The following is a 27895-nucleotide window of genomic DNA, read 5'->3' on the forward strand; positions in this document are numbered from 1 at the left end:
AATTGGCAGCCATGTCCCTGTTCCCTCCACACTGCCAAGCATCCTTAATGCAACCCGAGATAACAAGGCCATTGTCTGATCCGACAGTGAGAAATAAAACCCAAGTTTTACAATTAGCAGGAAAAACTTCCCAAGTTCCAATGTCATTTTATGGCGCATGGCCTAAGGCTAATTTAACAACTTGCCACAATCATTTTGCTAATTTCACAACATGAACATAACATTTTCAAAAAACTTTTTGAAAGGGAGCGTTGAGGGTGACATGGCACCACTGATGTTCCCACAACAGGAAACGTTTGGATGGAATCGTCACGTTTGGATGGCTACTCCAAGCTTGCTCGGTCTCTTGGATGACTGGCTGCACTGTTGGAAAATAGATGTTGTTGCTGCTTGGGTGCTTGGGAAGTGCAGAGGACTGTGCACTGGCAATACTGGATTGATGGGAAAAGAGTTTGCTTCACAAGTACTTTCTCCTTGAGTAGTTTGATCAGTTGATGGACTACAACTCAAAGCTGTCTCCTGCTAAGTGCAATTTGAGATCTGTAAAAAGTTTTTGGACCATGTCATTTCTCAGGAGGGCATTGCTCAGGACCTAGATAGAGGCTATAGCTAATGTCTCTCAGGCAGATCTGATGAGGTCTGATGACTGGCAGTTTAGAGTCCAGTCTAGATACTATCCAGACTGGACTAGATAGTGTCTAGACAAAATTGATCTAAACTGGATGACAAATAGGTGACAGTGACTGGGGACAGAGGAGGTGAAAAACTCAGATGAAATCAAACAGGAAAGTGCCCCAGTATCTGTGGAAGTCTGTGTCAGATGTGTGTGTTGATACGATGGGTCCCTGTATGCTGAACTGCAGTCAAATGTTCACTCTTGACCACACTGGTACACTAACCCCGCTGGTACCATTGCATCAAGATTCCCCCCTGGGCACGCATTAGGTGGGGTAGGGATGTCTAACCCTGAGAATAGGCTCATTCAAACAATGTGTGCTCAGTGGGTGTGGAATATTTTAAGAGAGGCTCATTAGGTTTAAGGTATCTTCATTTATATGTGTGTCCTCCTTACTGTACGCTGTTCTCTCCTTTGGGGGAAAAGGGTGTTAATGCTTTCTGTCTATTGCATTACACTTGAGCTAATTGTAGTTCGGGCTGTATTTCCTGTTCATGAGATACACCTCTGCTGCCAATAATGCCAATTTCCGTATGAAATGAACACCTCACAACAGATCTGAGTGAGCTCCTGTTTTATCACAGAAGGGGTCAAAAGCGGTTTGAATCTGACCTTTTTCGTTCTTGACCTTTTTTTTCTTTATAATCCTTCAACCTTATTGTCTGTTATTACATCACTGACTGCCCAACAACTGACCCAGCAGTGACCTATCAAAGGATCATTGTTGTGAATATCATGGCTTGCATGTTTCTATTAATCTCTGGCACAACAGAGCAAACCTAAGAGGTAGGGCAAGCGACTAGCTCTGGTATTTATCATAAACAAAATGAAGGACATAATTGGTTTGTTGACTGCACAGAGCAGAATGCCTTGTTCGCTGATGAGATGAGCGGAGACCAAGAGCATGGTGCATGGTGCTCCCCGAGCAAAAACTATTCGATAAGAATCGATTCGCTGTCTGTGGGAATATTGGCTTGCAAAACTTTGGTGGTCTTGCGGTATTGGATTGTATTTTTTGTGTAAATGTCTAGATGAATTTGAAGATTTGTTAAAATAATGTCTTGGTGAAAGTTCCTATGGTGAATGTGTAGACTGCAGGGCTACTAATGTTTGAAACCAATCTCACAGGTTTATAAATAAGAGAGGAGAGAAACTTGAGCGAGGTCAAGGACTGCTGTTTTTGACCTCTCCTGACACTCTCTAACATACAGTATTATTGCGAGGGTGTTTTGGACACACACCCAGAGGGACAGAGAAAGAGAAGAAATAGAGAGAAATAGGAGGTGAATGTTATAAGTAATGTACTAAATACTCACATACACACACACACACACACACACACACACACACACACACACCTCAATGAATTAACAATTAAGATAAAATATTTAAAAAATATATTAAAATATTGCCTAGAGCTATTAACAATTCAAGTTGATACACTTAGAGAGATGCTCATTAAAAGAAAGATAACACGGTCTGCATCTATTCTTCAAATATACAGACTGCCTTGAAAAACTAATACTGAGCAACACACACAAACACACACACATTTACACCCTCTTACACACACACACACACACACACATTTACACACTCTTACACACACACAAATACACACAATCTAGTAACTTGCTGATAATGTTCGTGCAGCCTTACCTTCCAACAAAGAAGGATGACCTCGATAAATATGGAGAACCTGTCTAGGCCTACTGTATCTACAGCCCTGAGCAGCTATTGATTTATCATGTACAGTAGATCCTTATCTTCGCATGAGGAGCACAATGTTAGGCAGAGCTAGGGACCCAAGGGGGCATTCAAGGTGCAGCCATATCATACTAAACACCCTCCCACTGTTCCAGACTCAGCCATCTCAGCATTGCAGGGTTCTCCATTTCCTCTGGCACTGATCCCAGATTACCAAGTCATTCGGGACGCCATAGAGAACAGGTGGGATGAGCATCTGAGGGCAGGGCGGTGTTATCGAAGGAATGGAACTTATGCTAGACATGATAAATGATGTTCTGGGAATGCGTTTGAAAATAACATTATAGTGCAATGCCCAAAGAGACTAATAGAGTGTCTAATATGTCCAGAATGTACTGTATCAGTAACGTCAGAGCAGTGTGTTAAGCAGGGGCAGTCATGGCCTACTGGTTAGCGCTTCGGACTTGTAACCGGAGGGTTGCCAGTTCGAACTCCGACCAGTAGGCACGGCTGAAGTGCCCTTGAGCAAGGCACCTAACCCCTCACTGTTCCCCAAGCGCTGCTGTAGCAGGCAGCTCACTGCGTCGGGATTTGTCTGTGCTTCACCTCACTGTGTGTTCACTGTGTGCTGAGTGTGTTTCACTAATTCACGGATTGGGATAAATGCAGAGACCAAATTTCCCTCACGGGAAATATTGTGAAATTAATGTCCCATACGCTAACTGTGATATTGCATGCATCTTTTTACTGGAATGTTCAAAAGTCACCAAAATGGTGTTGTCACACAAGGACCCTTTTTAGGACGACACCCCCAAACAGTCCAGTGCACAGAGGTGAAGTAACTCCACCTGTAGAGAGGGATGCACGTGCACCCTCCACCCATCAATAACTACCCCATCTCACCCTCCACCCATCAATAACTACCCCATCTCACTCTCCACCCATCAATAACTACCCCATCTCACCCTCCACCCATCAATAACTACCCCATCTCACCCTCCACCCATCAATAACTACCCCATCTCACTCTCCACCCATCAATAACTACCCCATCTCACTCTCCAACCCCTTGTGTTGACAAACAAGCCCCAAGCCAGAGAGGAAGTCAGAGATGGATCGGTGTGTGTGGGCTAATTATGCAGAGGTTTATAATTGTGTTATTATTATTCATACGCCGGGATTGGAACTCTCCCACCTCGTTTACATATTTGCGTGCTTTGCCCGACGCTGTCAAAACAAGCTGAGCTGTGCTTGTTTCTCCCACCACCACTCCTCTCTCACTCCATCCCTCAGATGAGCTTTTCATCATTTATTTAACCTGCTTACCATTAGGATAATTACTGTCATGGAAGCGGCAGTCTTGATGGTTGATAGCAGATGCAGATTTTTCAGCCAGTGTCCTCCGCATGAAAAATTAGATGAATCTTCGGGCAAATGTTTGCAAGTCCGGATATCATGGGACAGTGTGGTGCGGTTGTTTATAAAGTGAAACCACTGAGAGTCAGACCTTGGGGATCAATAAAGTATCTATCTATCTATCTAAATGCTGATAAATAAAATAACCCACACACTATTGACCAACGTCAAATAAAACAACATCAATTCCAGTGATTGCTGTAAGCTTGTGAATGACCTCTGGTGACAGAGTGTAATAGAGAGGGGGGCTTATTTCACCAGCTGCATTGTTCCTTCAAATAGCACAGCTGCACAAATTCAAGCAGATTGACACCAACCTTTACATTGCTCTCTGCTCAATTACTTGGTGAACAGCATCGTTCAAATGGCACAGTGCTCACACACACACACACACACACACACACACACACATAGGCATGAACACACTCGGGCGCGCACACACACACACACACACACACACACATAGGCATGAACACACTCGGGCACACACACACACACACACACACACAGTGTTATTTCACTCTCATTTGACCCACTGGTATAATCTTATAATCTAGGGCTCCGCTGTAGTTCCTTTGCTGCTCCAATTGTCTTGTATCTCTGATAGCTCTCTATTTCTCTCCCTCTCCCTGTCTCATACATACACAGACACAACAGTCTCTCTCTTTCTTTCTCTTCCTCTCTCTTTTTCTCTCTTTTTCTCTCTCTACCTTTCTCCTCTCTCAGTCTCATACACACAGACAAAACAATCTCTCTCACTTTCTCCATCTCTCTCTTTCTCCATCTCTCTCTCTTTCTTTCTCTATCAATCTCTCTCTCTCTCCCTCAAGTTTTGTTTGTTTTAGCCTCAACCACAATTCGCATGGCATCCATCTATCCACATGCACTCACTCTAAAAGGAAGGTAGCTTGGAGGCGGAGGAGGTGTGGGACGTGTGTGTGTGTGTGTGTGTGTGTGTGTGTGTGTGTGTATGGGCTATTGTCACCCCATGCTCCATTACTCACCAGTGATGGGATTTGTCTACACCCCGGGCCCCTGGTAAAAGCCAGTACTTGAGAATCAGACCAGACCAACGGGTGTATTTTCTTCCATTTTAGTGGAAATCTGCAGACAATGCCTCTGAGGTCACCTTATTGCCACTGTCCCACTGGGCCCAGATGGGGAAATTGCACAGTGGTGGTGGTGAGAGGGCTGCTTGGGTGGTACCAGGCGGGTGATGTGGTTCATTCTCCGTGTCATTGGCCATCGCAGGCGGAGATGAGGCCATGGGCTGCCTTGCTTTTTTGCCATTTTTTGGACAAACAGAAAGTGTGTGTGTGTGTGTGTGTGTGTGTGTGTCAGGTCAGAAAATAAGCTTCACTGTAGCAGAATTTTTTAAAGGCAAATCTGTCCTTGATTGATCTGACTTGTTTGTGGCAATGTGGTGATTAGTGTTAATTTTGTCACCTATTTTAATTTAGTCTTAGTCTTAGTCTTGTGACGTAAATGTCCTTATTAGTCTTTGTCATATTTAGTCATTCAAATATCATTTTTGTTATCAAGTTTTAGTTGACTAAAAGTCTCGCCATTTTAGTCTTTAGTTTTAGTCAAAAGAAAACTAAAAGTATCTTAGTCTTAGTCAGTTTTAGTCAACACATTTTAGTCTTTTATAACAAATTATTTTGGATTACCATTTGAGGTCAAATAGTGTTTCACACATCTCAATTTTCCAACAATATTGTGTGTCCACAGGGCTACCGCCTCGTTATAATTACTCATTCTGATTTTTTGTTAGTCAAGTATGTTTACATACAGGCAGGTAAGTCGAGCTACAGTTATAGCTCGGCTGGGATTTGACCATAGACAGTAAAAGATTTGACTGGACCACTGTCATATTCGTGACCAGTGTTTCTCAAAGTGTGGTCGAGGGGATCACTGGTGGTCATAAGGTATTCTAAGTAGTCCGGCGAAAGCAGAGGCGGTTAAAATATAATATAGATGAGTTGATTGCAATATTGAACCAACTTGTATGTAAAAACAGTTCTGCAACTAAGATATGCCAGTTTAAATCATACAGTATGAATCCACACAATAAACAAAAGTACAAAGACAATAAACAAGGTGGTTCAGTGAGCCCTATTGTGTGACTAATTATAGGCTACTGTTGAAGTAGGTCTAATCTTTTTTTTTAAGTGGTGATGTCAGTCTCTCGCTCTATCTCTATCTCTCTCTCTCCCTCTCTACCTAACCCACATCCCCCTTTCGCATTGCAGATCATACGTATAAACATGTCAGTAAATCAGTCCAGGTCATGAATCCTTGACCAGTGTTAACCCCGTCTCTCTCTCTGTGTCTCTCTCCCTGTGTGCGCAGGTGTTCACCCGCTATGGGAAGTGCTACATGTTTAATGGCCCCGAGGAGGGCAAGAGTCTGCGCACCACCATGAAGGGAGGCACGGGCAACGGCCTGGAGATCATGCTGGACATCCAGCAGGACGAGTACCTGCCTGTGTGGGGCGAGACAGGTACACATCTACATGCCTCTCATTACTGCATGACACTGTATATTACATGTATGATTGATAACATGTTGTTTTTTTTTTTAAACTTTTAAAGACTTTAACTTTAACTTGACAATTTGTCAATTTCAATACATTACATTTACAAGCGGAATCGCAGATGAATAATTTATGTGACCACTTTTATCAACCCAGACAGATGTTCATGCATTTTTGTGCTGGGAACACACACACACACACACACACATACACACACACACACACACACACACACTCACGCACACACACACACACACACACACACACACACACACACACACACACACACACCCTCACGCACACACAGACACACACACACACACACACACACACACACACACTCACGCGACACTCACACACACACACACACACACACACACACACACACAGACACACACACACTCACACACACACACAGTAAAAACAAATGTTCCGTGTGACACATTGCCATCGCAAAACCCAGTGTACTTCACCATCAGGTAAACGGGTGTCATCGTTTATAAGCGCTGTCATAAATTTCCACCTTCTGCTTTATCTCTGGCCAGCAGAGAGAACGAACGTTCAGCGCCAGACAGCCCCTGTTCTAACTTCACCCGCCATCAGCACAGCAAAATCTCCCCACACTCCCCTGTTCCTAAACTGCAAGAAAAAGTCTGTTGTCACAATCTTTATGGCTGTTTTATCAGTGTTTTCCTTGTTAAGACAGCCGGGGGGAGTATCCAACCGTGGGCAGCCTTTTTCATTTCCCTCTTTACTTCACGGGCGCCGGGCACAGTGGTCTCTGCGCAGCGGTAGGCTGAAGGACTCCTCCAGTCTGAGCTGGTCTGAGCCCGGGTGGCTGTCTGTCACTGCTAGTGTGGCACCACACAGTTGATGTTGCCGTAAAAATGTCAATTTTCTTTGCTCTTAATTAAAACTCCTTAATCAAAGGTGTTAAACCCCACCACACAAAATATTTCTTTCTCTCTCTCTTTCTCTCTCTCTCTCTCAAAGCATTACCGGCATAGTTAATTATTCATAGCCCTGGCAAATATTGATTTGATGTTGATTTTCTCTTTATTGATATGTTTGTTCTGACTGAAAATGGCACTATCACATGCCAAAAGGTTGCAAGATAATATGAGACAAACATGGAATCAAACAAAGTAGCGTTTTCATCTTTTTTAACATTTTTATGAAAAATGGCATGTCCAAAATTATTCATACCCTTTTTAAATAATGGAAACATCTTTATTTGCATTCACATCTGTCAAAATGGTTCTGATAATACCTACCAAGCCTCTCCATGTCTCCACAATGATTCTAGACTGCACCTTTTTAACAGCAATCTGGGTTTTGAGTCAAGAACGATTATTTGCCAAGAGACCTGTCCCAATAGGCATAATTTGACCATTAAACCCATTAAAGGCATACAATAATCCAAAACATACAGCCAAACAAGTCAAGAAATGGTTAACAGAGAACAATGTCACATTTCAGAGTGGCCCAGCCAGAGTCCAGACCTCAACCTGTCAAAAAAGTGAGTACAAGGCCAGAGTGATGGCAAATAATCGTTCTTGCCTCAAAACCCGGATTGCTGCTAGAAAGGTGATCTACAATCATTGTGGAGACATGGAGAGGCTTGGTAGGTATTATAAGAACCATTTTGAGAGCTTTGATGGAAAATAAAGATGTTTCCAGTGATTATTTAAAAAGGGTATGAATAATTTTGGACATGCCATTTTTCATAAAAATGTTAAAAAAAAGATAAAAATGCTTTTTTTTGGATACCATGTTTCTACCACATTGTCTTACAACCTTTTGCCATGTGGCAGTGTCATTTTCAGGTAGAAGAAACATATTGGTCAAGAGAAAAACAACATTAAATCAATATTTGCCAGGGGTATGAATAATTTTGTTCTTAACTGTATAAAACTTCAAATAATAGCCCGGGCTTTTATTTTCCCAAATCGCCAAACTGCACCGGCTAGTATTCCCTTCACACAAAACTTTTCCTCTGCAAAGAAGGAAAATATTATTGAATTAATTATTTCAAACACACAGAATGTCTACCCATATGACTAGGCTATCCGTATCCGATGATAAGCTTCAATTACGGATTATCATTAATTTAGTGGTGAGATGTTCACTGATTGAGATAAGATCCAAATAGCGGAGATAGCCAGGGCGGATTAAATACGTTTTAATCAAAAGTAATTTACAAAGAGATTCTACCACTGAAAGCTAATATGTTTGACACTAGCAGCATATCTGTCCTCTGTCAAATACAGTTGCATTTTCAGCCCAAAACCGTTCAGGAATTATTTATGTAATTATTTAGGCCATGGGAGGCAGTATGCGGGTAACATAACCGCCAGCCAAACTGCAATACACGTGTCTCAGTTGTTACTCTAGGGTAGACAAACTCACTTTCTGGAGCTATACTGCCCCATCTTTTATGGAATGTGGAGTATGAATTGATTTTTTGGCAGACATTACACATGGCACCTTTAAACGTGTTTTACCTGCTAGGCAGCAGCTTAGCCACATAACACGGATTCCCTGGCAGGTGTAATAGAAAGAAACAAAATTCCAGTGGATATTTCACGTCTTCTCAAAGACTGGCGGCTGTTTTTTGCCAAAAAAATAAAGCCAAAACACGTCCGTGAATTTAAGGATTTTAACCGCATGCTGTGAAGTTACATACAAGTCTCTTTTACGGAGGAAACCCATGCTAAAATAAAACTCTGTAGTCACTAATTTGATCATGTTGGTATGAATATATGTTGTAGTATGTGATTCCTACAGTGGAAAAAATATACTAACGTCTTAGAAACGTTGTAAAATTATTGAAAAAGATTAAGAAAGCCACCGCTATGGCGATTTCAATGGTTAGATTGATTTGTTTAGATCCAGTGAAATTGCTGCCTTGGCAACGCTACGTCATGGCTTCGGGACTCTATACGCCACCCCTAGGTGAAATTGGGTCACTCCCCGCAGTCCCTAGAGTTGGATGAGTGAGCCAAAGCATTTTATAGCCGACCCAGCCATTGTCCTAATCTAGAAACGCCCGGTTAGCTTTAGCTTAAGCGTAGTCGCTGTAATCCGGCGATTCCAGCTAGCATGTCGCTGCAAAAGTGAATCAAATAACTAATAAATTATTTCTGAACCTGTACATTCACATCGAAAGTACAAATATCAATGCAAATTAACACGAAGGGATTTACTAGACCAATTTAGATTTGGAACTATTTTCGGCATAGCACCGGCAAAGCACCGCTGCCAGGTTTTAAAGACATCACGCAGCATCAATGCATTTTTTTTACTTACTCTGTGGACAGTTGTCCACTGGGTCCACTCGGTGTGTTGTTTTCCAGTTCACTTTATCGCACTGGGAAAAAAAAACGGAGGACTGCAGGATGGATCATTGCTGAGAAGTCGTCGGTAGCAGTGACACAAGTGCGGTCACGCTCCTCTTCAGGAGCGTTGCCCACCATCGATGGCAGTATTTTATCCCACTCTGCACAGCACAAACACTCCATTTTAGTCGGCATGGGTTGGCACACTCCACACTCACACCACCAGTTTGTGTTTGCTCTCGTTCTCTCATCCGACTCGCCTTGACTAGTCGCAATGTCCTCTCTTCCCAGATCCAAAGCTCGCAACTCCTCTTCAGTGAACTCAGGTTCGAAAAGGGTCTTGGATCTTGGTAGTCAAAGTCATCATCTTTGTCTATCGTGTAATCTTCCATATTCATCGCCATTAGAACTCTTAGAGAAAGCCCACATGTCAGTGTCAGCCTAGTAGCAGAGAACTTGGTAGTCACGCTGGTGTATTGCCGGAAGTTGAGGGTTTTCAGATGCTGCAAGGATGTCTTTGCACCTGGCAGCGGTGCTTTTGCCGGTGCTATGCCCGAAAATAGTTCCAAATCTAAATTGGTCTAGTAAATCCCTTCGTGTTAATTTGCATTGATATTTGTACTTGATGTGAATGTACAGGTTATTCACTTTAGCAACGACATGCTAACTGGAATCGCCGGATTACAGCTTACTCACGCTTAAGATAAAGCTAACCGGGCGTTTCTAGATTAGGACAATGGCTGGCTTGGCTATAAACGCTTTGGCTCACTCATCCAACTCTAGGGACTGCGGGGAGTGACCCAATTTCACCTAGGGGTGGCGTATTCCTTTAAGTGACATTCGGTTTTTGTCATAACAAGTTAGGGTTAGGATGAGGGCTAGGGTTAGGGTTCATGTGTCAGGACAGTGTCGAGTGTTATGTCGATACTGTCAAGTAAAGTGTTACCAAAAAAAGAATAACGTTTGTGAACCCTGTTGTTTTGTTGCCGGCATAAAAACGAGTATAGACTTGCCATTGGCCTATCCTTGTCATAAAATATTTTGCCTAATGCACAAATTTTAAACAAATGCATGATTTGAACTGTCAGAGTCGGACATAGCATAGGCAACAATTTTGAACTTTGAGCTTTCACCACCGCAGTCTTTATTAATGCCATCTAATCATAACGTAGCATGCGCAATCGGCTCCATAGAACTGGCTTAAACAGGCGATATAGCGGGTTTTAGGAGATTAAATGCAAACTGAAACTGGCCTTTATTTATCCAAACCTGTAGCAACACCAGGCGTGTAAAAGAAACAGGCATCTATTTGGGACTGTTTTTGGTACTTTTATTTGAAGTTTTACTAGTATAGTATAGAGTCTTTATTGTCCTGTAAGGATATTCTTTTTCACACATATCGTTGTTACATTCCATGCAGGATGTACACAGCCTCATACATATAACATATAACACCCCCCCCCCCCAATTCCCTCCCTCCTCAACACCATACAAGCAAAAAGGTGGACAGTGCAGACAACATAAAACACAAAAGGATAGGGGGAATGGGTAATTGTCACAGGAGTTTGTTTAGTGCAGTGATTGCTGAGGGTATAAAACTTTTTCTTAAAAGCGCTTTTTTTCCAGTCCAGGGCTCTGTATCTGCGGCCAGATGGGAGTAGGGTGAAGAATCGGTTCAGGGGATGGTCAGGGCTGCTTACTATGGTGCGTGCAAGGCGTGTGGTGGCTGTGTCATTTGCATCAGTGAGGCTGGGGGTGGGAAGCTGTATTATCTTGGATGCTAAGTGTGAGATTTTAATGAGTTTGTTCTTGCTGGTGACATTTAGTATGGTGAAGAAACAGGGGGAGCAGTAGAGTAGAAGGGGTTGGATGATGCTTTTGTAGAGTAGCAGAAGGAGATGGGGGGCAACATACAGTGATCTTAGTTTATGATTGCATACAGTCTCTGTTGTGCACGTTTCTGTGTAATGGTGACATGTTCATTGAAGTTGCTTATTGTCAATGGTGAGACCAAGATATTTGAAAGTGCTGACCTGTTCAACTGGTTGGCCATGGATGGTGATGTGAGTGAGTCCAGGGGGTGATTTTGATGCATGAATGACCAGTTCTTTTGTCTTGTCAATGTTGAGTTGGAGGTAGTTATCAGAGCACTACAGTGCAAAATCTGTGATGGACTGGTGGTAGGCTGTGATGGAACTGTTGTCTGTAAGTAGTCCTACTATGGCTGTGTCATCTGCATATTTGTAGTAAGTGGTGTTGGGTAGTGAACTCTGGCAGTCATTTGTGTAAAGTGTGTACAGGAAGGGACTGAGTACGCAACCTTGGGGGGTTCCAGTGTTGGTGATGATGGTTGATGATGTTGTTGTCCCTATTTTCACTGTCTGTGGCCTGTTGCTGAGAAAGTTGTTTATCCAGTGGATGAGGAGAGGGGTGACATTCAGGTGCTGGATTGTATTGAATGCAGAGCTGAAGTCAACAAACAGAACTGAGGCAAAGTTATGGGGAGTCTGGAGGTGGTGAAGGAGGGAGTGGAGAAGGCATGCCACTGCGTCCTCTGTCCCCCTTTTCGGCCGGTATGCAAATTGGTATGGGTCCAGTTGTGTGCTGACAGCAGGTAAGATGAGTTGTAGTATGATTTTCTCCATGCATTTCATGATTATTGGGGTGAGTGCGACCGGACGGAAGTGGTTGGGCTCTGAGGGGTGTGGTTTCTTGGGTACAGGTGTAATGGTTGATGTTTTCCAGAGGGTGGGTATTGTTGCTGTCCTGTAGGATTCCCAGAAGATGGAGTGGAAGATGTGAGAGAGCTCCATTGCGCAGCACTGCAGCACTATTGCCGGGATGCCGTCTGGCCCTGGTGCCTTGCCAACTTTGCACCTGGCCAGCTGCTGCTGAACATCCTCCTCTGTGAAGGGCGGGTGGTGAGGTTCATGGGAGGGGAGGGTTCTGAGAAGTTCCTCACAGGTGGGAGTGTGGTCATGGGTGTCGAACCGGTTGAAGAAACTGTTCAGAGTGTTTGCAAGATGAAGAGGGTCCGAGCTTGGTTGGTGATGGTGGTTATGTTCTTGACCTTGACGGTTTACAGTATACATCTTACTTGACTTTCTCTCCTTAAAGCATTATATGCCTCTCTATCTCTCTCTCTCACACCCCTTCAAAGTCTCTCTCTCACCCCTTCTTTGTGTGGGTGGCCAGACCTGTAGGTTTGTTATGTATGAGTCTGTGGCTGAGTTAACAGGGTGTCTCGTGGGCTGAATAAGCTTCTGTGGTGCCTGGCAGAGCAACCTGCGTAGCGCTCAAAGACTTCTTCCCTCAGTGCTCAGGAATAACCTCTCCTCATTTCCTCTCCTCTCACTTCTCTGGGCCTCAGGTTCCTGTTTGGAGTTCCTGTGAGTGTCTCATCATTGAAGAAGTCAGCTTGTATGACATGTGTGTGGTGTGTGTATGTGTGTGTGTCGCTCCTTTATTTTCTACAATTTGGCGTGTGTATGTGTGTGTGTGTGTGTGTGTGTGTGTGTGTGTATGTGAGAGAGAGAGAGAGATGGAGAGCAGGTGTTTGGGTGATGTATCTGTGAGTCTGCATGTATCGATGCTGTTCTCAAACATCCATGAGTTGAGGGACCATGGCAATGAGTGTGGGTGCGCTAGAGAGAAACAACAGCTTGCAAGGAGACGCAGCAAATCAGAGAGAGAGAGAAAAAGAGATGGAGACAGAGAGAGAGAAAAAGAGATGGAGACAGCCAGATTTCCGCAGATGGAGAAGCGTTGACATTTCAGAGGGTGGTGGCTTCCCCCATGCATATGCAATTTACTGCAAGTGTCAAGGTGATGAAAAAGACCTGGCACAAGCACACAGGCACAATTTGACACATTCTGACAAAGCGGCACGGAAGCCGAGAGTGTGTGAGCGCTCACGGTTACAGTTCCCTGAAACCTTAGCCCGGCTGGCATTGGAACCGACGAGCCCTAAATCAAGCGTTCCCGGCGAGATTAAAAACTCACCGGCAACTGGGTGTTTCTTTACAGCTACCCTGTGTGAAAGTGCTTACGCTTCAGTTTGTTGCCATTTCCCAGTGCCGTCCTCTTAGGGCAAACAGAGGAAATATGTTACGTAGCATACACGGCTTTCTCCTATTAGCTGCAGGTTGCAACACCATCACAGTTGCACCGTTTAAAGGGTGCTGTGCATTATCTATGACTAATAGCCAGAGGATGGGTAGGCGTGTTTGCCTGTGTTTATCAAAAGGTTCTTACTCTACAGCAGAGAATTGTTTGTACCCAGCTAATAGTTGGCGTTTTGAGCGTGTGGGGTATTACATTTATTCATTTAGCAGACACTTCTAGCCAAAGCGACTTACATATGACAATTATATTACAAGGGCCATCGTGCCCAGAGCAACTTGGGTTAAATGCCTTGCTGAAAGGAACAACGGTGGAGGCCGGGAATTCAACCCACAACTTTTTTAGACTGCATACTAGCCCAGCTCCCTTAACCATTATGCTATCAACCCCAGAGGATACACCTCTGTATACTACAAAATACACCATAGCCTACAGAGAAGATGAATAGCATATCAAGTGGTGTGTGGTTAGCAGTTAGTCATACAGTAGAATCTATAAAGTTGTGTTGTCTTAACAATGTGTAGCATTTATAAAGTTGGCTCTTGTTCGCAAAATATCATAGCTTTGTAATGTTGTGAGTTAATATGTAATGTTGGGTAAGGATGTTGTCTTTGTCGTTGTCTATGTCTTTGAATGTGGAGTCTGTTACTGGTGAGGAGTGATAAAAATGCTTGTGGTCAGTCAGGCTGTGGTCAAGTAACATGTCAGCCAGTGAGTAAGCTCAGAGAGAGAGAGAGAGAGAGAGACCAGAACCTGCCCCCATGTTTGCTAAGCAGTGCTTCATTAGCACACACAGACTGACAGCTCAGCACTTTTAGCATGTCGTCCCACGGGTCTGCTGAACGGCAGTCAGGCAGAACCTGTCTGTGGATCCACACACTGGCCCCATCACTGTAGGATAATGAAAGGACCGAGACGATATGACACCACTGCCATCATCTCCTATTCCTCCCCAGCCAACACCTTTGTGTTGGCCTCCATCTCTTCTTGTCTGACGTGTGTGTGTGTGTGTGTGTGTGTGTGTACCCCTGGAGGCTTGTGGGGCCTGTGGTTTTCCTCTCCCCAGACAGATTAGTGCAGACCTCCACTGGAGTGTCTCTCGTCAGGAGGATCCCATGTGTGTGTGTAAAAGAGAGAGTGTGTCAGTGTGCAAGTGGAGCTGTTCATTACTCAGGCAATGGACTGAAAAAGAAACAGGTGTCAAGACTTTGGCAGAGATGCTGGGAAAAGAGAAAAAATAGAGAGAGAGAGAGAGGGATGAAGAGGTAGCCAGTGAGAAAGCAGAAGTAACTAGAATGACAGGGCAGAGGGAGGCATGCATTCGAGCTTTTGCGCTATTGATTTTGGCAGAATTTTGTTTGCCGTTACAGTATGTCGCCCTCGCAACAGATGACTTATTGACGCGTCCTTGTGGTCCTCTCTCTCACACACTCTTTCTTTCCTCCGAATCTATACTGGTTTATGGACATATGGTTTAAAGTTTCAGCCTGACACCAAGAAAGAAGCACAAAGGTTTTCCGAGGTCGGAGCGACTTCCTTCTCTTCGTGAGTTGTTGTTTCTCCTCCTGGCACGGCTGGTGATTGAGCTCCCATTGGAGTGCTTTATCTAATACTTTCGCATTTAGCTTGAAATCTCGAGGCTATGTCCATCTCAGGCCACCAGAACTCTCTCTCTCAGACACGAGCTGCTTTCAGACCTACGTGTAAGTCTGCATGTTCTGCGGATGTCAAGCGGTTGGGCCGTATATCTAAACAACATAACCGGCCATTTGGAATTCCGAACTTAGCCAGCTGTTACACTACTCCCCTCCATAGTATTTCCGACGGACATTATGTAAATGAGCTCGTGTCTGAACGAAGCGAAGAACATGCGGAGATTCTGTTCATGTGCGTGTTCGACCTGTTCAACCTGTTCAACCCCACAGAGATTCTGTTCATGTGCGTGTTCGACCTGTTCAACCTGTTCAACCCCACAGAGATTCTGTTCATGTGCGTGTTCAACCACGTTCAACCTGTTCAACCCCACAGAGATTCTGTTAATGTGTGTCGGTGTCGTTCACACATGTGACCGCATAATGTCAGCATGTTAGCATCATATCTGAATCACAAGAAGGGTTGGACCTCCGTTTGACAAAGCTCCGCAGATACTGCGGAGGACGTGTCTGAAAGCAGCTACAGAGAGAGTGAGCCCTGCCTCCTCCATTATGGATAAAGTACCCCTACACCTGCTGTCTATCGCAGAGCATCGGCCTTGCCACAGGTGTTAGCGTCCACTTAATCCCCTCTGTCTTTACTGCCGCCTCCCCTCCCTCCAACCAGCCCCACTTCTGGCCTCTCTCCACCATCTGGCCAGCAGGATGTCAGAGCTTGCGGCCATGGCAACATGCGCTTGTCCTGCCGAGGCGAGGTGTCTCCCTCCTGCATTGGGCTGTGTGTGCGTTTCCCATTGCCTCTCCTCTCTCTGGCATAACAGACGTGTGGGATGTTATTTGTGTGGGGGTTGGGGGGGGGGGGCAGGGGAAGGTGTGTGTGAATTGGACTTGAATGAACACATCTTCTCCCTGCTGCCTTCCTCCAGGCGAGAGTGTGAAATCTTTAATAGAAAATTATGGATTGAGCAAAGCCACAGGGAAAATCAACTATCCTCTCTCTCTCTCTCTCCCTTCCTCCATTCCCCCCTCCATACACGTCTTCGTTCACTCGCTTCTCCAATATCTTCCACCCCTCTCTCTCTCTCTCTCTCTCTCTCTCTCTCTCAGTCCTTGTCAGACTCACGTCTATATACCTGCAATGTTGGGTGCTTGACTCTGTATTCTGTGTTATTTCAAGAGATGTGTAGACGGGATGTCTTACCACAAACACTCTCCGGGTAGAGAGGACACAGCAGTCTGCTATACATCTTGAAATATTCATTGTCTCCAGTAGTGATGTAGTACTCGAGTCCGGTCTCGAGACCAATTTCTGCTTTCTCGGTCTCGTCTCTGACTCATTCCTTCAAAGACTCGGTCTTGACTCGGTCTCGGACCACAGTGGGAGGAGAACGACTCTTGAATTCAGACCGAGTCCTTGAGACCAACGCATTTTTTATGTTCATATAAAAAAACAGACAACACATAACAACAATAATAATAAAATGCAATGTTGACCGGCATTATTTAAAAATGACATCCCATGGTGCAATGCAAAGATACTGCCGTCAGAGCCGTTTATTTATTTCTATGGCTCTGCTGCCGGTGAGTGTCTGTAGGTCAGCATAGTCCATATTAAGACGTTAAGACTGCTCCTCTAAACAATTCCCAATCTAGCTTAGTCTGTAGGCCTAACTGTTGATTATTAACTGGGGTGATATTAAATTATGAATATTAAAACTGAATTTTTTTTATGGTCTTGGTCTCGACTCGGTCTCGACTCCTAAAGGACTCGGTCTCGACTCGGACTTGCTTCCTCAAAGACTCGGTCTTGACTTGGACTCAACTGTATTTGAAAACCAACAGACTCGGTCTCGACTCGGTCTCGACCCTTCAAAGACTCGGTCTTGACTCGGACTCGGCATAGGCGGTCTCGTCCCCATCACTAGTCTCCAGGAAAAGACAAAAAATGAGAGACCATAATCTCAATAATTAAAAAAGTGTGTGTTTTTAAGTGTTTTGTTTTTAAGATAATTGCACACTGTTGACATTTATACAAACCAACTTAGATTAAATAGTCTCTGATTGAACACAAATTGGATACAAAACTTATGGACGTCCGTCCGTCCGTCTATTTTTCTATTTCCCTCTTTAATATATGTCTGCCTGTCTGTCTTTTTTCAAAGACACAAACATGCACACATCCCCCCCACACACACACACAAACACAAAAAACAGAGAGAGAGAGAGAGAGAGAGAGAGAGAGGGAGAGAGTGTAAAAACTAGAGTCATTTGTCATTTGTGTTGGCTTGGCTTTATCAGTATGACGTCTGCTTGGCTGAGTGTTGGCACTGAAGTTCTGTGTCACAGCTGTGCTTCCTCAGACAGGGAAGAAAAGAAGAGCAAAATGTGAGAGAGATTAGTGATAACACACACACACACACACACACACACACACACACACACACACATACACACACACACACACACACACACACACACACACACACACACACACACACACACACACACACACACACACACACACACACACACACACACACACACACACACACACACACACACACACACACACACACACACACACAGTCACATAAACAGAGGCTCCAGGGAATCTATTATGCTGATGAAAGATGAAACAGTAGAATTGGACTTGATTTGACTTTGACTGATTTTCCTTCTCATTTTTCCCAGGACCAGCTTATGCAGTCTCTATCTCTCCCCCTCTCCCTGGCTTTTCCTCGCTAACCCCGCACTTCATTTTCCCAATCTTAACACCATCACTCTCACCATTCCCTCGTCCTCTTGTCTTCCATCTCACTCTTCTCTCTTCTGTTTCTCTGACTCTTTTTCTCTAGTCTTCCTCTCCAAATTGGTTTCTTTCATCTTTCTGCTCACCTTTATTATATGTTGACAATAATCAGCTAAATGAATACATGTAAACGTAAATGTAAATGCAAGCCTTTCTTTCCGGTTTGTGTTTCTGTAATTCCATTTTGGAAACATTTAGGCTTCTCCGGTTAGATTTCTCGCTTTAGATGTCTTCCTGTTCTGGGCTGTTGATTTACCCTCTTAAACAGCGCCCAAGGTTATTGGGCCTCCATGCAGAGAAAGTGCTAAAACTGCTTCAAGACGATGCGTTTACCCTCACTCTTATTTTTGTTCTACTCTGTCTTATGTTCTCTCTCTCTCTCTCTCACTCTGGCTCTCTCTCTTTTTCTCTCTTTCTGTCCATAATAACCTCCCACATGCTGGTAAGGCATCAAAGGAAGAAGGGTGATTTGGCTGTTTTTAATCTTCTCTGTTCGCCTTGTCATGGTGGTCCATTTGTGAAGTCCTTTTAATCTTTCTTTTTCCTCACCCGCATTATTTCTTCTCCCTTCTCTTCCTATCACCTTCCTCATCCTCCTCTTCTTCTTCATTATCATCCACATCATCACCATCATCATCATCTTCTTTTTTTTGGTATTTTCTCCCATGTGCAAGTGAATGGTTTGTCAGAGTGAGCCCCTCAGAATCCCAAAGCATGAAATCAAAAGCGCAAAGCCCTGAATCAAAGTCGACAGGAATTGCAACATGAACTCCTCGCCAAGCAGTAACGAGTGGTATTTTGAGCCCTTGCTTGACAGATCCCTTTCAACAAGCATGGATTTTTATTTTATTTATTTATTTACTGTTTGTCTTGTTTTTTTTGGAGTGCACACTCCACCACAAGCCCATGGTCCGTCCCCTTCCCTGGACCGCCTCTGTCTGTGTCCAGCAGCATCATCAAAGCCACTTGGATCTGCAAGATGGCTCTATCTTAAAGTTTGAGCATCCCTAAATTGTGTGGACCGGGGGCCCACTAAGGACACGTGAATCAGACTCGGGTGTTTTTTAATTTGTTACACGCTCTCTTGCTTGTGACTGCTCGGCTCCATGGAAGGATCCCTCTATTGCGTAGTGCTGCTGAGCAGTGAGTGTGTTGTCAAAGAGTGAGGCTTTCATCTGTCTCTTGGTATGCATTTGGAGCTGTGCTGTACATGGGACAAAAGGAGTGTCAAGGTGGATTTATTGATTGAGGAAGGGATGTGTGATTGTTACAAACAGACAGGAAGAGAAAATAAGAGAGAATGAGAGAGAGAGAGAGAGAGAGAGAGAGAATGAGAGTGAGAGTAAGATTGTGCTGTATGAGATTGTGTATGAGTGTGTGTGTGTGTGTGTGTGTGTGTCTGTGTGTGTGTGCGTGTTTGCGTGTGTCTGTCTGTGTGTGTTTGTGTGTTCACCAGAGCATGGCCTGAGCGCATGACCACTGACTGATATGTGAAGTGGCAGTGTTTTGGGGAGGTGGCAGGGCGATGCAGCAGGCCCATACATGGAGGAGCTGCAGCTCAAATGTCAGACATGGGGGGCACAGGGGTGCAGGGTGTGGGGCTGTGAGCTGGCAGAGGTGGGGGCAGGGGGGTGGATATGCTGGGGGTGGGAAACATCCTGATGTGGGGAGGGCAACGATGGGACAATGGTGGTAGTCACACAGGCACGTACGCACACACACACACACACACACACACACACACACACACACACATACACACACGCATACACAGACACACACACACACACACACACACACAAACAGACAAAAAGACAGACACACTCAAGCGCGCCACACACACACACACACACACAGACACCACAGGTTTGTCTCCCAACAAGAGGCCACATCTGCAGGGAGATTATCAGGAGTGACACATGCTGGCTCACAATGGACAAAGCTTCAAAATGGCACATTTTACACTTGCATACTCGGACAAACATGCACACAGAAACACACACACAAACATGAACACAGACACACACACACACACACACACACACACACACACACACACACACACACACACACACACACACACACACACACACACACACACACACACAAACAGAAACAACCTCGCACACAGTGGCGGACCGTCAGGGCCTTCAAAGCCTTTTCAAACGAATGAAAAATAATAGTGTCTTTAATAACATTTTACTTTACCATTTATTATTCACTTCTTCTTCTCCTTCCCGATCGTTCTTGACTAGGCTATATTTGATTGACAGATTGTGTGAACAAATAGTGAGGGCATGCGATACATTTTTATCCAATCGCATGTCTTCCCTTGTTAAGGCCCGCATCAGGCCTTCACAAGGAATCACTGCGTTTTCGGTACCTAAGCAACCATTAGTAATCATATGTTTGGATTCGGGTTGATTGATGGCTACATCTGACTGATTAGCCAATCATATCGACCTATTATGGCGAGGAAGGCAGGTCTGACTGCAGTTGGGCCTGCAATGTTCGAAAAGAATACCCGGAACCGTTCATCACGAATTTTAACGCTATCTATTTGACTTGAGGAACTTCCTATAGGAACTTCGTGAGCATCTTCTGTCAGTCAGACTGACATTCACTGGAAAAGTACATGTCACACTGACATGGCTTTGGTTATAGCTATGGACAGTATATTGACCGTTTTTGTTTAAAAATTATATCATGTAAAGTTACAGCGTCAACTGGACTACAGGTAGTGCTGCCACTAACGACTAATATTCTAACGACTAATTTTTCGATTAGTCGACTAATCTAAACGACTATTTTTTTTTAATCAAGTGTTTGTTATTTTGTTGTGTCCGTTTTATTTTGAACTCAACTGAAGGGTAAACGTAAAATATATATCACCCTACTTTTGTTAAAATCTGTATTACTGTAAGTAAACTGTTCATAAGCATTATGTATTAAAAAGAAAAACACCCATTTAAAATGCTACCTTCAGATTTAATGTTAGACCTTTGATAGACTTTATTTGTATGCCAGTGTTGCCATGGACATAGACAACTTCTTTGAACTGAGGCCCGGTCATGGCATACTTTGGGGTCATAGGGCCCACCTACAGTACATGAACCCACCCCCCATCAAATGATCATAATATTACATCACAATTATTATTGTTATGCTATATTGTTATACATGCACTTCAAAGCAGCCAGTGTTTAAAGTGCTAACATTGTTCACAAAAAGTTTGTGAAAACATGCACATCAGAGGACTGCTTTACTAATGTAAAATATAATTACAATAGTTCCATTGCTTTTGCATGATGGCATGGTAAATACTTCTCAAAACAACAGCAATTATATGGGTGTCATCGTTTTGGGATGTTTCCCTCATGCAAGCATCATACACTGGTAGGCAAGTGCAAGTGGAAAGAATATTGAGATATTTGAAATATGCCACAAGCTTTTGGCCACATTTGAATACTCTAGATAGTGTATTATAGTCTGTGCTCTGTTTTTATGGAAGTTGCATAAATCCACATTGTTCTATTAAATGTAGTTTCATAATTAAATAGCTTTCCAATAGGTTGAATTGGAGCGTTGCTACCAACATTATCAAGTGGTTTCAGTTTTTCTCACGCATTGAATGAACGCCCACCATTTAATTGTATGTCTCTATGTTTTGTGACAGGGCCCTCAGGTTTATCCAACTAAATGGATGAGGACAGAGGCAGTAGTATAAACAATGTTATATTTATTATTTCTTTTCTTTGTTTAAAACGGATGGCAGGGGCGTACAGTAGGTAAATCCGATAAAAACAAAATCACAATACACAACACAAAATAATCAAAGAAAACAAAAGGTAATACACATAACCATAGATTAAATGCCCAGTGGATTGGTGGCTGCTACACGGCCTGAATTAACACAGGTACAGTAACCCTCGGATGGCTGCCCAGCCCCAAAAGTGATCTATGGCCATACACACACACAAACACAAGTGTAACACTCAAGCTTTCTAAATACAACCCACACGAGTATAAATAGGTGGTGTTCAGTACACGCTCAACCACTAGAATGTGCCCTCACCGCAAACTAGGGGAAGGCGGCAGTCCTAGAGTACCTTAACTGTGTTACCTAATAGACCTAGCAGGCCATACTAGCAAACAGGGGGAAGGAGGGGGCATTCAATAAAGGAAACAATACAAGACAAAACAAAAACAAGACAAACACGCTATTCAGCGCCAGTGGAGTGCTACCGATACAGCTACAATGAATAGCAGAAGCTATAATGAACTAATACTACCTGGGACATAGACCCCTATGGCCCAAGAGTAACAGTCTACTGTGTGGAGAAACTAGGTTGGGAGTCACAAAGAACTCAATATGAACTAATACCACCTGGGGCATAGATAGACCCCTATGCCCCAGGAGTAACTGATCTCCGATGTGGATAAGCTAAGTCAGGGTTACAAGAACCCATTAAAACTAATACTACCGGGGAGGGATAAGTCTCAATAGCCTCGGAGTAACAGTCTGAAATCGCTAACTGGCTGCTAATATGAGCTCAGGGATGGCAACAGCACTACACCTGGTCGTGTAACAGACCCTGGCAAACAGTGTGAATGCACCAGTGTATCACACTCAGACAAGCATACAACACAAAGAAAATAAACCAACACAAACAAGCATACCGTACATCCAACTTTGATGTGCTGTTAGTTTAACACTGACTAATACCAAAAGAAACTCTAATGGGGGAAAACAGTGGTCAAACTGTGATAGACAGCCAGCTGTGATCTCGGCCTTTTCCACAATGCGAGCTAGCCCAGGGGAACAGGAGCAGAGGAGGGAAGTGTGTCAGCTATAAAAACAAGGGAGCGAAAATTACAGACGCGGCATGCTGTTGTTTGGCCCGTATAGCTCACTTAGTCTGCTCACATTAGTTGAGTGTTTGACCATAGCTATTGCAATGTTGCTATTGTAAGAGGCCTACCTCCACGGTCAGCATTCGCATTGGTAGTCACAGGGAAACAGGAGTAGGGAGGAGATGACAGTCTATAGAAAGATGAGCCAAAGCGTTTACGACACTACAACCACCTGCGCCGTGTTCAAACTTCATTGGCTAAACACAAACTCTCACTTTATGCTATTACCTACATGTCAGACAAACGTTCGCGGGTCTACGGCAGTGGCAACAACTCACATCAAAAGTGTAAGGAGTACATGAAACATTCCACCTACCCAGACCACAGCGAGGGAGTTGTTCGCAACCAAAACCCAGCATGAAGTGCGCGGTTTGTACCGACCAGCGACAAGCAACTTGCGTACCAAACAATTTGGGAGAGCTTCTTTTGTGTTTGTCGGGAAGGAAGTTACGTACCTATGACCCCCAGCCCGCACGCCCAGGTGATTGCAATTAGTCGTGATCCTGACCTGATCACAGTTTGATGACACCAAATTAGCAAGTATTTCCTACTGATTGCAGAAACGTTTGTTTTCTTTTTCTGTCGGTCCGCGGTTCCTTGATCAATTGCGCAGAAAATTATCAGACAAAGCCCCGGGAATAATTTCACTCCGCGGCTCTGGACCAGCAGTGTCCACGTTACGGCCGGTGCTGGTCCGCGCGGCCCATAGTTTGAGAAACGCTGGACTTTGAAAGGCGAGAGTTGAGGACTTTGCAAATGAGCCTAACATCAGCATGTTCAAAACAAGTAGGCTACAGGCACTTTGCGCGTCTTACCACATAGGTTACCTCACTTTATCAGTTGGCTTGAACGCTAAAAAAATATGCGTCGTGACTAGACAATGGGAAATTACGCGCACCTTGATTGTTGATATCACGGGCAGCGGCATGTTCGTTTTAACGTTTTTTTGTATGAATGAATTACAGTAATGACACGCCGTTGCGTTGTCAACGTGAGACACTTCACTTCATTTATTTCAATTTCCACAATACTATAGTCAAGAGTCTGGACTAGCGTAACCTACTAGCTTAGCTCCCCCCACTTAGCTCTGCCTAATAATGAATTGCGCTGAAAGCAGGCAGGCACGCAGCTTTGCTGCTGGCGTTAACACTTGCGTGCATAGCGGGTTTAAAACATGACTGCCAAAGTCTTAGTAGCCTGTTTAACATCCCAAAGACAGTCATTGTACTTTTCAAGAGTTAATAACATAGAGTTAATATAACATTACAGTGAGCCGTTTGAGACCAAAAATAAATAGGCGGTCAATAGTAAAACGACTCTTCGACTATCTATGAGTTTTATGATTAACTGATTAACTTATATTATTTACTACTTTTTACAAAAAAAAATATTGACATCAACCTCTTTTGCACATTTCCATGTCTCCATACAGTATGTTGTACCTGCTGTGTAGACTTGCTTGTGTGTGCTATATGTTGTACCTGCTGTAGTCTTTGTGTGTGTTTGCATTATGTAGTTGTTGTTGTACCTGCTGTGTAGTCTTTGTTTGTGTGTCTGCTTTATGTTGTTCCTGTTGTGTAGTCTTGCTTGTGTGTGTTACATGTTTGTGGGGCCAAAGATGAATTTCCACAGTAGTGGACAATAAAGACCTCTAATCTAATCTAATCTAAAAAAAATTGCAGTCGACTAATTTTCATGGTCGATTAGGTCGACTAAATCGACTAATCTCGGCAGCACTATGTTAGCAAGATGCACATAATGTCAGCTAGCTCTGCACTTAGCTGGTCAGTAGCCTATGCAGGAATTGATAAGTTTTGTTTCATGTTTATTTGATAACACAGACTTGTAATACATGCTTGCAATCTGGCCCTTTTCTATATAAAAAGTGTTTTTGTTCTGCTAGCAAACCACAGTGCTTGGTTAGCCTACTACTAGATTGTATGCTAGCTTGAAGTTGTGTGTGAGTTGATGTGGCTTTGGTGAAGCTGTCTGGATCGGCATCTATGTGAAAATTGCCATTTGCCTTGGTTTCCTGCCCTGATAATTAGTCTGACTATTTATATATTTGTGTTTTGTGGACATTATTGGTGAAATCAATGTTGTGGCCATCAGACATTATGAAATAGGCAACAAGCAGTAGTAGCAGCATAGGGCAATAGCCTACATTTTCTGACTTTTATGTTTAATATCATGGTGGTGTGCTGAGAAATGTTCTGAGCATTTTCTGTTGAGACACTTTCTCATAAATACGTTTGGTAGGATAGCCTACTGTAGTTCCACATTAGCTTTTGAGTAATCAGAGCAGCAGCACAACCTAAAACAGTTGCACTGTAACGTTAACGTTAAAGCTACAGCTAAGTAGGTACAGTCTGAAGCAAGTTTGCTTATGTCAGATTAAACTATTAAATGATCACATCATTGTAGACCTGTGGCAGTGCCATATGTGCGTGCAAGTCATGAACATAAGTTAGGCAACCGATATTCTAAATATTTCAAAATAGTCTGCACAACCCATACTTGAGCGCACTTGGTGTTCACTTTCAATATGGCATGGACTAAATCAGTGTTTCCCAAACTTTTTTTCTGGGGACCCACTTTTTAAAAATGACAGACCATCGCGACCCATTTCACTTCAGATCTAACATGCAACCTGCATGCAACCATATTGTTTTAGGTCACAGGTTCTCAAACTTTTCTTGGGGGTATTCTTGCATGCTACGCAGTCGTCACTCTGCATAGTCTGTTCCTGTATTTCTAAAGAGTGATGTTGTAGGCTACGTTGCGTTTCAGACAAGTGGATCATAACACCGTCAATTCCTATATGTAAACATAGCAAGTAACTCAAGTCGTTATATTGTTGCCTATTTGTGGAGGTTTCTTTATTTGGAAAGTTGAATCCGCATTAAATGTTTGTTTGTAGGCCGTATACCAAGGCTGTGTATGTTGTGACAAGCTATGTTGTAAGAATGTGAAATGAATAAATATCAGAACATGAGGCTTTTGCGCAATAGTCAAAAGATAATATGCCTTTACTGTAGCCTACAGTATAGAGTTTGTGAGGTGAAAAACGAGAGGAAATAATAGTGTTTAAAATGTCCAATTGTAGCCTAATATTATGCACTGTTGAGTGTTTTCAAACCGAAATAATAAGGAATGTGAGGAGGTTGCTATTAACTTTAAAGAGTGCATCTACAAACTATCTACCACCTATGACGCAAATTGAATAGCCATGTCCGGTAAACGAATGTAGATTTTAATCGGTCAAGTTGAAGAGCTGATGTCCGTTAATGTTCTGATCATGGCTGATCATGTCCCTTGCATTTTGCAACTGAGAGGTCCATGGCAGGCGTCCCACAGAAATGTTTTGCAAGGGAGATGTCCACGCTGTCCCCTGTGCGACGTGTTCGCCCCCCAGTTTCAGAGCTATTCTAAATGCAAAATTGCGCAGAGGGCCGTGACTGTGGTAAACTATCCTAATAGAAAACTGATAGCTTTCCTGGCTAAATAGTATAAGTTAGGCCTATTAGACAGCATAAAGTGTGCTGATGACCCAAATAAAATCTCCTGCGACCCACCCGTGGGTCGCGACCCAGTCTTTGGAAAACACTGGACTAAATTGCACTTCTTCACCGGACAGTAGCAGGCAGCAGATTGTAGCCGAATGAATATTAGGGGTTTGCACGGCGTGTCATCAGATCTGGACATCGCCATATTGGAGATACTCGCCTCATTAGAAAGCATTAGGCACTGAAGTAAATCCCTAACATCGTCAAGGAAAATGGTTAATTATTGCTGTGTTTTAGGTTGTACCAATAGGTCAGACTGAGAAAAACATCTGGTGTAGGTATCGACTTCCAAACGTTATTAAAAAAACAGGGAGAAGGGACAATAATGCCAGAAGTTATCAGAGGAAGGGGGGCGCTTGTGGTTGAACTTGGTACTTCGTCTCCCTCACCCAACTCATATGGATCTGCGCTGCCAATAATCCGTAATTTCTAAATATCGGCGCTTTTCTTGTGGTCCAAGTCCTGCCCTAAATGCCTTTGCATCTTAGGACGATTTTGATGAGCTTTTCTTGTTGTTTAGACACGCTACAATCACGTAAGATATCCAAAGTGCATAATACTCCATTGTACTTCATTCACTGAGTATCGCCAATATGGCCGCGCATGCTGGGTTACCATAGTTACCGGCCAGAACGTGACATCATAAAGATCTAATAAAGATCTAAGCAATGCGGAATTCAGCTCGGAACATTAATTGTTTGTCTAACGAAGATTCTAGAGTGCTACACAGATTTGCGTGAGAAAGAGAAAACGTTTTTCTCCCACCGTGAAATGCTGGGAAATTGCACATTTTAACGAAAAAATCTTCGGGGGGTGTCCCCCCCGGAACTCCCCCCTATTATTATTTTTTGTCAAAAAATAGTCATCAATGAAGGCCTAACCACTGAACGCACGGTCCGCCACTGGCACACATACATAGTAATATCCACATCTCTACTTGTTCATGGTGTTGAGACGTGCATTCATACTAACATGCAGGCACACTGACAGCATAGCCGTGTTATGCCAAATAAGGGGTGTTTATTTTGGTGCGCTCCATGTGGGGCTACAGCGGGGGGTGCTCTGCCCTTCCCAGAGCTCCTGGAGGGAGAAGAAAAGGAGCGCTTGATTACTCGCACCTCCGTTGGGTCTCAGCAAAATGCATCAGCCCGTGCTCCTG

The 27895-nt window shown here is 43.6% G+C and overlaps 1 protein-coding gene and 1 long non-coding RNA gene across 6 annotated transcripts in view; one reads left to right on the forward strand and one right to left on the reverse strand.

The window, feature by feature from the left end:
- Nucleotides 1-27895, forward strand: part of asic2 (acid-sensing (proton-gated) ion channel 2) — a 393440-nt gene that overhangs the window by 324573 nt on the left and 40972 nt on the right. For all 5 annotated transcript variants that reach the window (XM_048245325.1, XM_048245327.1, XM_048245326.1 and 2 more), the window contains one exon: nt 6152-6302. In XM_048245325.1, the coding sequence (XP_048101282.1) occupies nt 6152-6302 (151 nt within the window). The remainder of the gene's footprint in view (nt 1-6151; nt 6303-27895) is intronic.
- LOC125295813 lies at nt 23005-23615 on the reverse strand. Its single transcript, XR_007193691.1, has 3 exons — nt 23487-23615; nt 23239-23300; nt 23005-23106 (listed from the first exon to the last, which is right to left on the reverse strand). It is a non-coding gene; the product is annotated as an uncharacterized LOC125295813 (long non-coding RNA).

This window comes from Alosa alosa, chromosome 6, assembly GCF_017589495.1.
Source record: "Alosa alosa isolate M-15738 ecotype Scorff River chromosome 6, AALO_Geno_1.1, whole genome shotgun sequence".
Lineage (NCBI taxonomy): Eukaryota > Metazoa > Chordata > Actinopteri > Clupeiformes > Clupeidae > Alosa > Alosa alosa.